Source organism: Styela clava, chromosome 13 (assembly GCF_964204865.1).
Source record: "Styela clava chromosome 13, kaStyClav1.hap1.2, whole genome shotgun sequence".
In the NCBI taxonomy this organism is placed as follows: domain Eukaryota; kingdom Metazoa; phylum Chordata; class Ascidiacea; order Stolidobranchia; family Styelidae; genus Styela; species Styela clava.
Window position 1 is genome coordinate 7,034,793 of NC_135262.1, and position 14,281 is coordinate 7,049,073.

Here is a 14,281-nt window from a genome sequence, read left to right on the forward strand (position 1 = left end):
TTTGCTAAAAAATAGTCCATGACATTTCTGCATTTCGTAACAGAACCCGCTGACAAATACGGTAGACTACCGTACCGTATGACTTTTGTAATGGAACCGGCTGACAAAAAATTTAAATCCCACCACTGGTTATCTTATGCTATGCTAATATTGCATCGGGGTCGTTGATAAACCAGAGGAAAAAATCTCAACCATCGGAATACCGGTAGCCTACATGCCAGTCTGGATTTCATGGTCTTTTTGAATGAGATACAGTATTGGGAGTGCAATCAGAAATTCCCGCGTGCAAATCAGAGTTCCCGCCGTGCAATTATAGCTCACGGCATGCAAAACGAATGCCCTCAGGTGCAACTAACTTTGACTTTAGATACTGTTCAATACATCCGCTTAAAATTATTGGATGAAAATATGTTGAATCAGATTAAAAATGAACGTTTGACCTTTGACCCCCAAAGATTTTTTTTCCATACTTTGTCATTAATTTTGAGAGTGTTTGTGCGACTTTAGATACCAGTACTGTTCAGTACATTCGCGTAAAATTATTGGATAAAAAACACTTTGAATCAGAGCAAAATTGGATGTTTGATTTCGACCCCCAAACATTATTTTTTATACATTGATAATGATTTTGGGAGTGTTTTTGCGTAGAATTATTGAATAAAAAATAAGCTTAATCAGAGCCGTACCGTAACCGACCAGCGTCGGCGAGGAGTCTGGCGATTTTTTTGCTTATGACTACTCTCACGGGATTCCTATCATTCAACACAATGCGCCATACCGCCAAGCAATTATAAAATGTGGTCTTTTTTGCTTCGCGTTTTTCGATCAGACCAAATCTTGCAAGCTAGTACTGTAGTATGGAGTCGACAATTATGAAGCAACATTTTTTTGACTTCTTTATATTACTGTACTGGATAATATATAAAAACCATCACAACTGATTTTCATTGGTGAGCGATTGCAAATTTTTCACGTGCAAAATTGAATTCTTTTGTGTGAATATTTGTGGAGCGCTGGCCCCCTTGGGTGTCAGGGCGTGCACCTGCCATGGATTCCAGTCTGGGGTACATGTATTAAATTGCGAAAAACTGGAAAACCATGCGTTCAACCAAATCTTTGGCTGTCGTTGCCGTACCGGTTAAGGTAATCTCATTTGTATAAAATTTAGGGTTATGCTAATTCTAGTTTTTATTTGTCAGTTAAACTAGATTCTGAAATTTCATTACTGCATTAGGCTTAACTGCTGAACTGGCATAAATATAGCATTACTGCATTGAGACACGAAACAGATGGCTTTGATGAAAGATACGAGTTTGGCAATGTGGCTGGATCCACCCGTTGATTTCAGTCAGAGTTTGCAGGAAATTGAAAAGTTGGAAAAACAATTGTCATGCAATTCATGGTGAATTTTAAAATTCTGTAATTAAATATTACTAAAATATCATTAGTTTAATATTTATACTTCCACTATGGTATATTCTGCATTGTGAAAAAATGATGTTTCATAAATATGAATGTATGATCACAATCTATTTTGGTATTTGTAGTATCTCAATAGTCTCAACCTTGAAGCATGTTGTTCTATCCGTCTATAGTGTTTTTGATATGACATTATAAGCTATTATATTTTATGATGCACCAATAATATGGATATACTTTGCTTTTTTCAGCAACAAATATATGACGGAGCCAATAACGTTATGGAGTTGCGATCACATATTTTGTCAGTAAGAATTTTTTTTTCAAAAGTTTTTTTTTATAATTTCACCATTTTTGAATAATTATTATCGATTTTTACAACTCAACCTTTCTTGCATATTCATAGGGATTGTATAGAAACAATGAATGACAAATGTAAGGTCTGTAATCTCCCATGTTGGCCTGAAGATCAAACAGAAAATAAAGCTATAATGGATATTGCTAGATTAACAACTTCATTGAAAGAATTATTGGAAGGTAAATTGAAAATTTCATTTCATTTGAGAAAGTCTCTAAACAAGCAACTCAGCCACTTGTATTGAATGATAGACAAGAATCTCATATTAGAAATTTTTTTTATAACAATTTTGAATTTTAACTTTTTTTAGCATACATCGTTATAGATTGAATACAGAAATAAATTAATAGCCTTGTTTTTGAGTAATTGCTGGGATTGCTGGTAATTGACTTTCAAAGAACGGATTTGCAAAAAAAATTTTAGACTGGTGAATTGGTTGAACGAGAATTACTATTAAATTTACCAGTATTACTTTGGTTTTCATGTTTATACTTTGTTTAATTTATATTTTTAGGTTATATGCTTGAAACAAACCAAGTCTCTCGTTTATCGAGGAAAAACAATGAAAAACATCCTGAGGAAAAATCTAAATCTGATAAACGAAATACAGCCGAAAGTACAAAATCTAAGAAATCAACAAATACCCGAGCAGTATCAAAAAAACGTTCAAAATTCAAAATAACGCCATCAAAACCATTTCCTGAAATTACATCGGGTATATTTTCTACAGATCATTTTATACTCTTTTAATTTTTATATGTTCACACACATTCACATTCATCCTTTTTTTTTCTATGGATTCTTCAAAAAAATAAAACCAAGGACCATGGGTGTGGAGTTGGGTCCTGTTTTCTTTGGGGTCAAATTCACAAATTTCTCAAGGCATTGAAATTTAGAATTTCCTGAAGTCGGAATTTGAGAAATTAACTGAGGATAATCGAGTTTGAATATTTTCTACAGAAAAATTAAGCTGACAAAATATTAAAATTTCCATTAACCTGTAGCTGTGAACCGAAGTCTAAGTCAGAATTTGCTTCGACTCAGAGTAAGGAGTATGAGTCGATCGTAAATTTTCCCAGACTCCCTTGAGTCCACAGCACTGATCTAAATAAAAAATTTCTAACATATGAATTTATTTCATCCAATAAACTATTCAATTAAAAAAGTATTTGTCATATATCATGTCAATGTTATCATTTGATCTAAACCTATTAACAGATTTCCATCATTTTTATGATCTTTGACTTCCTATATAAATAACCAGATTCAGAAGACTCACAACCAACTGAAAACAACAACAAAAATACAGCGATAATAGATGATGCTAATAGGAGTCCTGCTAAGAAGCCAAAAGCAAATGATGATACTGATTCTCACTTGAAAGAAGCCTTAAATAATAATGTATTTGTAAGATTTATTTTTATTCAATCAAATTCAGTGCGATTAACTAGCGACATCCACTAATGGTCAACCCTCCAGCTATTCAATATCCAGTCTGGGCTGTTAACCTAATGATATGGTTCACAATTGATTAAGCTGTTGTATATTGACTTTTATCTTCTGAGATAAAATGAGAATCATTTTCTGTGTTTCACATACTTTTATGTTTATAAAACTCTATAATATAACTGTAGAAAACTGGATGCTACTTTACCGTGAGATCTACCTCAAGTTAGTACCATAATGTGAGGTGCATTTCCATCTTTATTAAATATAACTTACTTCTACACATCTAATCTAGTAATTTATGGCATAGAAATGACCTTAAGCATGGTATGGTAAACTGGGTAGGTGACAGTTTGCTCACACACTATGATTGCACCAAAAGCTGTATTTCTTCTTATCATATATACGAAACATGTTTTACTATTATTTCTCGTTATTTGCATTCCTCTATTATATAGAATTTTGCGACCCCATCTCCTCCGCCCAAACGAAAGCGGGCATTAATTCGAACTCCTCGCACACCACTATACACTCCAAATCGGAATGTATCTTCCCCATCTGGAATGAAAACACCAAAAACTCCGAGATCAACAAAGAAGAATAAAAGGGGAGAGACCTTGCTCCACATAGCTGCTATGAAGGTAATATTCCTGTCGTAAAGATTATTTTTGTATTTCTCTGTTTATTTAGTCTTCCATAGTTTTTTAAGATCGTTAAATTCACTATCAGTAGGCTTCCTTTTTTTTTTTAATTTTAATACATGTGGAAATTATTTGGTAATTATGGTACAATATGCCATATTTTATTATTGGACAAGAAGTGTACATATTGGATCATTTTGATAAGTTATTGTTCCTCATCCTAACCTTTGGAACTGTTATTTTCCAATTTTTACCACTTAGAGCAAGAGAATGGAATAAGTCGCCTGAAGTATATTGTTTAATTTTTTCAAATTCTGTGTGCTTGATATTTGATCTAAATTTTGCTGTTTTATTCTGATTCATGGAAAAACCTATTTGAGCATTGTTCTGCTGTTAATTATACACGCCCAACTAAAAACAGTTCAATTACTGATTCTTATTATGGGTAAAATTTGTTCAGGGTAAAATTGATGACATGAAGAAATTAATAGAGGAGGGAGCTGATCTCAATGCTAAAGACAATGCTGGATGGACTCCTTTGGTGAGTTTCATTCAATAGGGTTTTAGAGTGGGGCACACCAACCTTTATATTAATTATATTAAGCATTAATGATTTCTCTGGCTCTGCGTGGTACCGCAGATTCGAATCCTATGTGGGGACTGGGGATAGTTATGTGTGAGAGGATTGCTGGACTCCTCGCTGCCATAGGGTGGTTCACGTGACCGCTGATTGATTACGGCTTCCTTCACCATCAAGTTCATGCTTCCTATAACAAATAACTAAAACTAATCTCATATCCGAAATCGACTTTTAACCGGAGAGGCAGTGTTTCCCCATATGATTAAGCTGTCTTATTGACTTTCCTCTCCCCCGGGATAAAATTGTAAATCCTATCCTTCTAGCACGAGGCTTGCAATCATGGGCACATTGATGCAGTTCGGCAGCTTCTTGAATCTGGAGTTTTAGTCAATACACCTGGTTATGAAGATGAAACTGCCTTGATGGATGCTGTGTTAAATAGACATCTGGCAATAGTTGAATTACTTTTACAATATGGTGCAGACACGTCTTTGAGGTATTTATTGAATTTGACTTTTACCTTTTTTGATGTTATGTAAATGCTTATTTCAGCCTGTTAAGTTCTTTCTGAAAAAGTCTTATAAAGCCTGTTAATAAGCCCTAGCCATTGACTTTTTTTTACCCAGTGATTTGTAAATAATTTTAGTAATTTTGCTGGTATAAAAGGCGCTGCTAAAGGTGATTATTCAGTTTCCCATTGATTCTGCTGATTCAGATGTAGTTTGGGAGTCTACGGCAAACTGACCAAAATATATTGATGAAATTTTTGTCAGCCCAAAGTAGGATTTAAAATTGCTCTCACTTCGAATGAGTTAATCGTGTCACAGACTAAATAGTTAACAATCATGAGTTTAATTTGGTGCTCCAGAAGTGTGCGTACCAACATGAAGGTACGGTAACTAATTTTGTTCGCCTACATTACATCAAGTTGTGTATGTGGATTGAAACATATTGGCAGGGGGTTTATATACTTTGCTAACGGTCCCCGACTCGTACTAAAAATCAAAATTATGGCTTAACCCTAAGTCCCTAACCAGGTACACATACTACGGGAATACCGTTAATTTTTATCAAATTTTCTCGCTCTAAGAATTCTGTTACAGCCTATTCCATCTATCCTACATTTGAAAACCCTAAGTTGGGCTGTCAGTTCGAGTTAACGTTTTGATGTGATGTTGAATTCACTAATGCCCACTATTATAAAAATAATTGTTCTCAAAATTCTCTGGTCTATGCTCATAACTTTTTGTGCTTTTGCATTTATCAGAAACTCTCATGGTCAAACAGCATTTGACCTTGCGATTGATCGAAATATAAAAGATTTAGTAGTGGAACATAAATATGATAGTCTGGATAATACAAGTTCAGAAACTGAACAATTGCCGGTGAGTTATCATGAGTATATATATGTTCATTGTGTTTTGAATTTGATGAATACCGTACTGTAAAATATATTGTATGTTATTTTCGAGACAACTTTCAGTGCGAACTCAAATTCAATTTTTTATAAAATTTTGCTAGAAATCCACTGTGTAGAAAAACTTATATAAAAACTTCCTCACTCTGAATAAGGTTTTGAACAAGCTATCTAAATCATATTGCAAGAAAAACTCAGTTATAATGGGTAGTATGCTCACATGGAGAAGACTATGAAGTAAAATTTTTTAATTTTCAGGATTTTGCTCCAGAAGAAATAATTATCAGTTATTCAAATTCAGTGAGATTTGATAAAGTAAAAACTTGTGCGGAGATATTGAAAGCGATTGTTAATACCAAAGATGCGGTTTCAGGTAAGTTTTATCTGTACTCCCGTAGTGTTTGTACCAGGTTAGGGTTAGGCCATATTTTTATTCCGATTTTTCTCATTTTAGTTCCATTATGAGTTCGGGGACTGTCTGTGTTAACCAAGTGAATATAACCCCCTGCCCATAGGTTTAGGTTCTCTTTAAACAACTTGATGTTGAGTAGGCGAACAAAATTAGTTTCTTCCATATTGGTACACGCACTTCTGAAGCGCTGTTTTATTGTTGATCATAACCTTATACTTGATCATGTATGCTTTTGGTGATGCATCGTTTCCATTTTCTACAGCTACTCATTATATTGTTCCGAGCTATGAAGATGGAAAAGCTCCACGAACCATCAAGTACATGCAAGCTGTTGCAAAAGGAATATGGATTGTTAAATGTGACTGTAAGCACAATACTTGTCTCAATTTGCTTCCTTAACATAGTATTGTGATCTTTTGTATTCATTCATACTATTTTTCCCGCATCTTTAAATAAGCAAAGAAACGAAGCATTCCAATGGTATTGAATCAGCCGTTCTGTCATATTAAGTATGAAAGTTAGGTTACTTAGAAAATGTATTTTCATCAAAATGTATGTATTTTTCTCTACCATTTTAAAAATATTTTTACTGGAGTTGTATTTTCAAACTCCCTAGGCCCAGATTCCAAATTTTTAGATTTTTAGGAGTAATGGTGATAAGAAGTCTGCAATTTGAACAAGGAGTCAAAATATGAAAATCCTATATTATATAACTGTGCTTTTTCAATCCAGGGTTGGAAGCTTGTACTGTAACTGGAGGATGGGTGGCAGAAAATAGTTTTGAAATATTGGGATCAAGAGAAGATATTTTGATTGGTGGACCTAAGAAATCACGTTTGAATAAAGCAGCACAGGTATAGTGTGATACATGTACCCTATGCGACTCGAAAAAGAAAATTCTGTTTGCTGAATTTTTGTTCTTAATGACAATCATTAGACAACATTCTCAAGAATGATAATTTCTGACAAAATTTGCACCTGGAAACCCTTGCAGGTTATTCTTCATATAACCATGTTAAAATTCTTTCTTTATTTCAGTGTCCTGCAGTATTTCACGGATGCCATTTTTATTTGTCTGGTAATTTCAAACCACCAAATGCAACCAAACAACAATTAGGTGAATTATTACAATCAGCAGGTATTATATATCTTATCACCGAGTTCTCATTTTCACTTAGTTAATTCATAGATTCTTTTAAAAGGATATTGCCAATCGGATGTGATAAGCAATATCATTGTGGGTGTTGGGCAGGGGTGGGCAAGGTGTTTGGACCAGGGGCCAAAAATTTGGCCCACCTGGATTGGCGGGACATGTAAGTGTGACTAGAAAAGTTTAATTTTATGAAAAAAATAAGCCACATGCCAAAACTAATTTTAATCGCAATCTCAACAAATTCATTGAGCTATTTTGTAGCTGAATCATCAAAATTTGGTTGTGGCAGCTTAAGGCGGACCTGATTGAATTACCCAACGGGTCGTAGTTTGCACATGTCAGATGTGGGGTATCTTTATCAAATGTTGCAAAAAATGCCTTGTGAACTCCACAGTGACATTTCCTGGACAGTGATGACTTCGATGTGATCTCGGGCTAATGAATATTATATGTTTTTATCTAGCTCTTAATGCAATGGTGATATGTGGCTGTGTTTTGCAAGTTAACTGCCAGTATCTCTGTTATTTGCTATTATTCATTACTGAGCATGAGCAATGCTACTTTTAAATGTGCAGTTTATTTGCAGATACCTGATTTTACTCCTGTATTTTGCCAGGTGGGATCCTACTGTCACGAGAACCTAAACCTGATAGTGATAGCATTCAATTATGCACAAAAGTACCATACCATGCACAAAAAGATTCTGCACAATATTTTTATACATATTATATAGTGTATGACGGCAATCAAGGTAAGTCTACGTCGTCCGTCAGTATGTCATGCATGTGCGAGATTTCTTTAAAAAATTCACAATGCCTTTGAACATATATGTATTGTATATTGAAGCAATTACTGTACTTTTCTTGAGACACTGGCATACTTTGAGAAGATATTGGTTATTACTTATCGATCTTGATCGGTAAGCATGTTGATAGGTATTTGTCTGTCTGTTAGATACAGCGAGGTTGAATTTGCTGCAAATTTTGCATGTGCATTCATCGAATCTCAGACCAGGAGCCTATTGATTTTGGAAGAATTATGTCGTATAATTAGCGAGTAATTAATTAGTGATTGGACACGCGGTGTCGCTATTGAGTCAGAGCGAAGGATACACACCGCTAGATCGATAAGTCAGCGGTCTCTGATCACTATCTCGTTGGCTGTATTGCTGCCTCATTTGGGTTAATGTCTGTTTATGTTCTTTACCTGCCTGCTTTGCCAAATTCAAGAGAAATGTATTTATATGATTGGTTTTATGGCATGCAAAATTTTTAATTTTCAAGCGAAATTTTTAATAGTCAAGTTTCAGTTACTAACTCATAATCAATCCTAGCTGATGATTAATCATTAATTCAAACCAGTGTCTCTTTGATTTGTGATATCTTGATTTCTTTATCTTACATTAAAATAAATACATACATTTTGTTTCCATGTAGTGAAACATGGAGGTTCTACATTGAAGAATTAGTTCTCAAATTTGTAAGCATTGTGGCAACGGTTTCATAATAATATCATTTCTTGTTTATAAGGTAAACCATCAAGACTGGTTCGTCGTGGAAAAGTATGCAGTGTTCCTCTCAGTTGGATATTCGATTGCATATCTCAATTCTGCCTGTGTGAAATTCCAGGATAAAAAGTTATATACATCCTTTTTCATACCAAATTAGAGTTTTCGTTTTTCGCCTTCTATTTTATATTTTCGAGGTATTAGGTTGATTTCAAAATGCAAAATATATTTGGGTAATAGTATTTAGATAGAAAACAGCAAGTCTGTCTCAGTATAAAAATATTTGTATCAAATCAACTTTTTACATTTTCATTCTACACACATGCAAACAATTAGACAACAAATTTGTCCACTGGAATATTTTATACAAAATCTTGTGAACTCTTGAGATCACACCTGTTGTATACATACATATATATATATAAATACACACTTTTTAGATAAAATAATTCCAATTTGGAGGCAAATAATTTACTAATATCTAGTGTTATGTTATGTAAGAGCTGCTATTTTGGGTTCAGCATTGCCTACACAATTTATTCTACACTGGGTTTAAAATATTCGGCCTGATCTTAGTGATATAGTCCAGGGGTGTGCAATCTTTATTACAGGCGGGCCAGATACAAGTAACTGGGTGATGCCACGGGCCACGCCTTCGTTTAGGATATCCTTTTTAGTAGTTGCAGACACAAAAAGTTGTTTTTTTTGGTTATCGATCTTACGGCATTGTTAGTGGTCCTTGCAAAAATAGTGAGTAAACGCATGAATTTCTGAAGAAACTGCTATTCAAATTTATTGCTACACCGACTTTAAACGAATTCAGTGGAAAATACGTTTTTATAACATTGTGTATTTTGCTAGCTAGTTTTGGAATTACCCTTGCACATACCAGATTAATTGACTAAAAATCATTTCGTGGGCACGCCATTCAAAATTGACACAATTTTTCCTTGCAGGCCGCAGTTTGCACACTTCTGATGTAGTCTATTAGCACAAATAAAACATGACATTTGCTTGCAGTACTGTATATAAATCCTATGTGATGCATTCTTTTTACTCAAATACCTAGGACTATAATATTGAATCAGATTGTTTTGACATATTAGATAGTAATGTTTTTGATATATGCTTTTATAACCTGTGCCATTTCAGCAAACAAAGAGTCATGTGATATATTTTGATTAGAATATTTTTGAGACAATAGAGTTACCTTGTCTTGACAACGTTTTATCAATCATATAAATTTTCCTTGCCATACCTATATTTGTAAATGGGTAAACTTTGTTCTATGATTCGTTCTATGCCAAGTTAACTTCATTAACTGAAAATTTATACAAAAATTTGGTTTGCTGCTTTTGTTATTCTTTTACTCTTAATGAAATTGTTGGTTTTTGCACTTTTTACTTTTTCCAAATTTGATAATTAAACAGGTGTAATGGTATTTTCTTTATTTCATATATATCCAGCTAGAATAAGCTTTATTACAGATATATAAATTGAGGATGATTTCTAATGCTGACCTTGAGTATATGGTTAATGCCAGGGTGGTCCAAGGTTGCAAGATTGAAGGGTAAAAAAAATGGCGCTCCCGTAATATGTGCAACAAGATGGCGGACACCTGAATATAGTGTGTGTATCAGGTTAGGGTTAGGCCATAATTTTATTGTATACTTATTTTAGTTCTAATATGATTTTGGGGACTAGCCAAGTAACTTGCGTAGTATTTGTACCTGAAATTATGGCCTAACCTTAACCTGCTGATACACATACTACATTCCGGTTTCCGCCATCTTGTTGCATATACTACAGGAGTACCAAAAAAATTGAGGAGTCCTTGTGGGCCGAAGTCGGGAAAACCCAGAAATGATCAAAATACTGGAAGTTTACTTAATTTAGATGTATTAAAAAATATCCTGCCCGCGTGCCAGGGTTTGGACCACCTCGGTATATGCCATCAAGTCCGATTACACTGAATTCAATTCGCAGGTTGTTATCTTGTGGGTCTTGATTGTGTGTGCATTATTGATTCCCAAAGCGGCAATCTAGTCATTAACGCATTAGTTTCTCACCCATGACATGTATCGCTGTATAATTAGATATGAACGGGGCATTTTTGAATGCTGAATTAAGTTATTGTTGAATATCCACACCCAGCCAGTGTTTGTATTCCGAATGAGTTGCCTTCACACGGTCCTATGATTTCCACTTATGTGGATTTCATATTCAAAAAAATATATATATATTTCGACTATGCAGGTGTACTTTATCACATGTGTATGGCAGGCCATTCGTCGGATTTGTCCTGCGAAGGATATGACTTATATTTATCCTATGGTATGAAATTAGTTAGCCAGGTATTTTTTGTTTTCAGATGCATGGACTTGTCCGAATGCTCAGCGGGTGCGCAAAACGATCAGTGTTTGGCTCAGTATGTTCCCCAGCTCATTTTAGGGAGGCTAAATGCCCCTCGCGGGTGGATTATAAACGCCATTCCATGTTAGTTTCATGTTACATACCCCGAGTCCCGCGTTTTGTACGTATCATATAACTTACTTGCCCGGGGCGATTTCGATGCTAACCGATGATGTATATAAAATCTGCTTCCCAACAGTTCGTGTTAATTTCTTTGTAAATCAGACAGAACTTTAGCAGTCCGTCAAAATCTGCCAGCAACTCGTAGAATTTCAGTTGCCAGAAATTACTAGTTAGGCTAATTAATTCAAGTCTATGATGTATCGAATCTACATGGCAGATTTACAATATACTGTACTTATCGAGCGAATACCAAAACTGAAAACTGGCTTAATCATTGATTATCTATCTTCATGTATTCTGTCAATACAGATGACAATAGTAAGACTAAAGTACAGTAGTGGCGTAATTTCAGCTTTAGCCATTACGTTGGGAATGATGTCTTTGGCTTTTTTGTATTGGAGCATCACATCAGATTCTCATCGTAATCGGCGATTAGAACATGATTATGATCATTTATTTACCTCGGAAAACAAGAGAGCTATTTTCGTTCCAACTTCCATGGAAACAATACACATCGCAGAAATTTTGTATAAAATGGCAACAGTAAGAAAACTTATAACGTTCGTTAAATCGTTGTTGCTCTATCGAACGAATCCGATTCATTTGCACGCAATTACGAATGTTAACACAGCACCTACTTTAAGAGAGCTATTTGGTACGTGGGACATTCCACATTTTCAACTAACTTTATATGTTCGTCCTGACATCGAAGAGGCTACAAGCTGGATACCGTATATGCACCCAGCTGGAGGTTACGCCTTCAAAAAACTCATGATGGATCAAATCTTGTTGAAATTAAGACGGGTAATATTTTACGATTCTGATATCGTGCTCACAGCAGATATTTATAAGCTATGGAAAGAGTTTGATAACTTTGATTATAGACAAGCTATTGGAATGGGTTATGAAACTCAATATTGGTATAAGACGGCAGATGGAGGTAAATTCGACGGTGCTTGGCAGGCAATAGATTGGGGATTTAACACAGGGATGATATTATACGATCTTGAAAGATTAAGACGAATGAATTGGACATCGATGTGGAACAGAGAAGCAAGAAAAGAACTCAAAGTGGAAGGATACGCCTTGCTTGCGGAACAAGACGTTTTTAATGTCTTATTTGTACACCATCCTGAAATTCTTTACCAAGTTCCGTGCAAATGGAATATGCAGTTCGGAGAACGTGCTAATATACAAAGTTGTCCTAACTTAAACGAATATGTAGGGCTGCACACTACTTTAGTAAAGTTGTCAGAAACAAATCCAGATCACGTGCCTATGCTTCCAATTTTTTGGGATATTGTCAAATCTTTTGACAACATGAATGGTGGACGTTTCAGTGAAAATAAAAACAACCTACATCGAGTTCTTCCGTACGCTGTTGATATCAATCGTTTGTTGATTGAAAATACTGACGATGTTACACTAGTGTTGTTTATGAAATCAAACGAGATGAAATTTTTTAAAAGAATTGTTGACGAATGGCCAGGACCAATGAGTGTTGCCATATCCGGAACAGATGAGGAATTTTCATTTCTGAATAAATTATCGTTAAGGGGAAACATAGGTTATCATTATTTATTCTTAAATGAAAACGAAAACCAAGTATCAGATTATTTGTTGAAAACAATCGCCTTAAGGCAAGTACTCACATCGCATTTTATAATCGGGGATATTCGATATCATTTGCGTAATGGGACCTACGAGATCCTAAAGGAAATGGTGATAAATAAGAAAACACATCATGTAGCCATTCCATCCTTTGAAAGCAAGTGTTACATTTTCAGAAAATTTAATGGAAAAAGTGATATTTGGCGAAGGGTGAATAATAAACAAATTATAACTAACCCCGAATTAAATCAAGGACTATTTGTAAGATGGGGTATCGAAGAAGAACCTTTTAACATTGGATGGAAAACAAAATTTGACAAATATATAACACTCGAAACAACATCCCATCCACTATTTCAAAGTAAAAATAATGAACTTGATTACGAAGAAATGACTTTTTCAAACGATTGGTTGGTACATTTGAATGTAACCGTGCTTCCAAGTTTGTTGGCAATAAAAATTCCATTTTTAGAAGAAGCAATGGATGATCCAAAGTTTTCAGTCAATTGTTGAAAAAAGTTTTTTTTTTATGTCTATATGTAATTTACGAATTATTTTTCGATTAACTTTTTGAAACCTCAAAATGGCAGGCATCAAAAATGACTTTCAGATAAATTTAAAATGTCGTTTGTGTTGGAATGTTTTATGTTCCGGGGCAACCACTATTCTGCAAAAAGCTTCAAGCTGCAGTACTGTGACAGACAGATATCGCAGTTTCTGGTAGGATTATTGATCGTCGTTTTGTAGTGAAACTTTATAATTGAACATAAAGTTGACCTATGGATCGATTTGTTACGATGTTGTTGGCGGTATTTTTTTTCTTGTTGTTGTGAAAAAAAATCGCTTTTCTGTGGGATTCTTGTTTTGTGTACAATGACGTCATCAAAATAAAAATTGTGGTGGTTCCTCGTTGTTCCTATCCGGTGGTCAAGCGAAGTCGTGAAGATTGTGGTACCGGTAGTCTACTGTGAAATATTGCATACTTTTGGCTTTCGTGTCCATATATTTAGGCATTGTTTTATATAAATTTTACTTCAGTCAATATTTGAATTGGATTTGTTAAAAATTGTTAAAAATTGCATTGATTTGTTCAGTTCACTTCGATCGTATTGAATTGACTTTTGTCCTATGAGTAGTCGAATTCACGCGATGTCGCTAAAGACTGGCTCGTAGTATTCTTGATATAACAGCGTACCCGACAA

The 14,281-nt window shown here is 34.6% G+C and overlaps 2 protein-coding genes across 4 annotated transcripts; both read left to right on the forward strand.

Moving 5' to 3' along the window:
- The first annotated feature begins 1,181 nt into the window (after positions 1–1,181).
- LOC120333263 (BRCA1-associated RING domain protein 1-like) lies at positions 1,182–10,374 on the forward strand. 3 transcript variants are annotated; one of them, XM_039400649.2, is made up of 15 exons: positions 1,182–1,402; positions 1,671–1,727; positions 1,826–1,956; positions 2,292–2,492; positions 3,042–3,178; positions 3,682–3,864; positions 4,325–4,405; positions 4,768–4,940; positions 5,712–5,829; positions 6,120–6,234; positions 6,536–6,637; positions 7,006–7,127; positions 7,312–7,411; positions 8,043–8,177; positions 8,956–10,374. In XM_039400649.2, exons 1-15 carry the CDS (start codon positions 1,290–1,292, stop codon positions 9,057–9,059), a joined length of 1,872 nt encoding a protein of 623 aa, XP_039256583.1. In that variant the 5' UTR covers positions 1,182–1,289; the 3' UTR covers positions 9,060–10,374. The 3 variants fall into 3 exon arrangements, with proteins under 3 accessions (XP_039256583.1, XP_039256584.1, XP_039256582.1); XM_039400648.2 differs by having other exon boundaries at positions 1,183–1,402; positions 3,042–3,184; XM_039400650.2 differs by lacking the exon at positions 8,043–8,177 and having other exon boundaries at positions 3,042–3,184.
- A 136-nt stretch (positions 10,375–10,510) lies between these two features.
- On the forward strand, positions 10,511–13,984 carry LOC120333262 (xylosyl- and glucuronyltransferase LARGE2-like). The gene has a single exon (XM_039400647.2). The coding sequence runs from the start codon at positions 11,661–11,663 to the stop codon at positions 13,590–13,592; it is 1,932 nt and encodes a 643-aa protein (XP_039256581.2). The 5' UTR covers positions 10,511–11,660; the 3' UTR covers positions 13,593–13,984.
- The last annotated feature ends 297 nt before the right edge of the window (positions 13,985–14,281 follow it).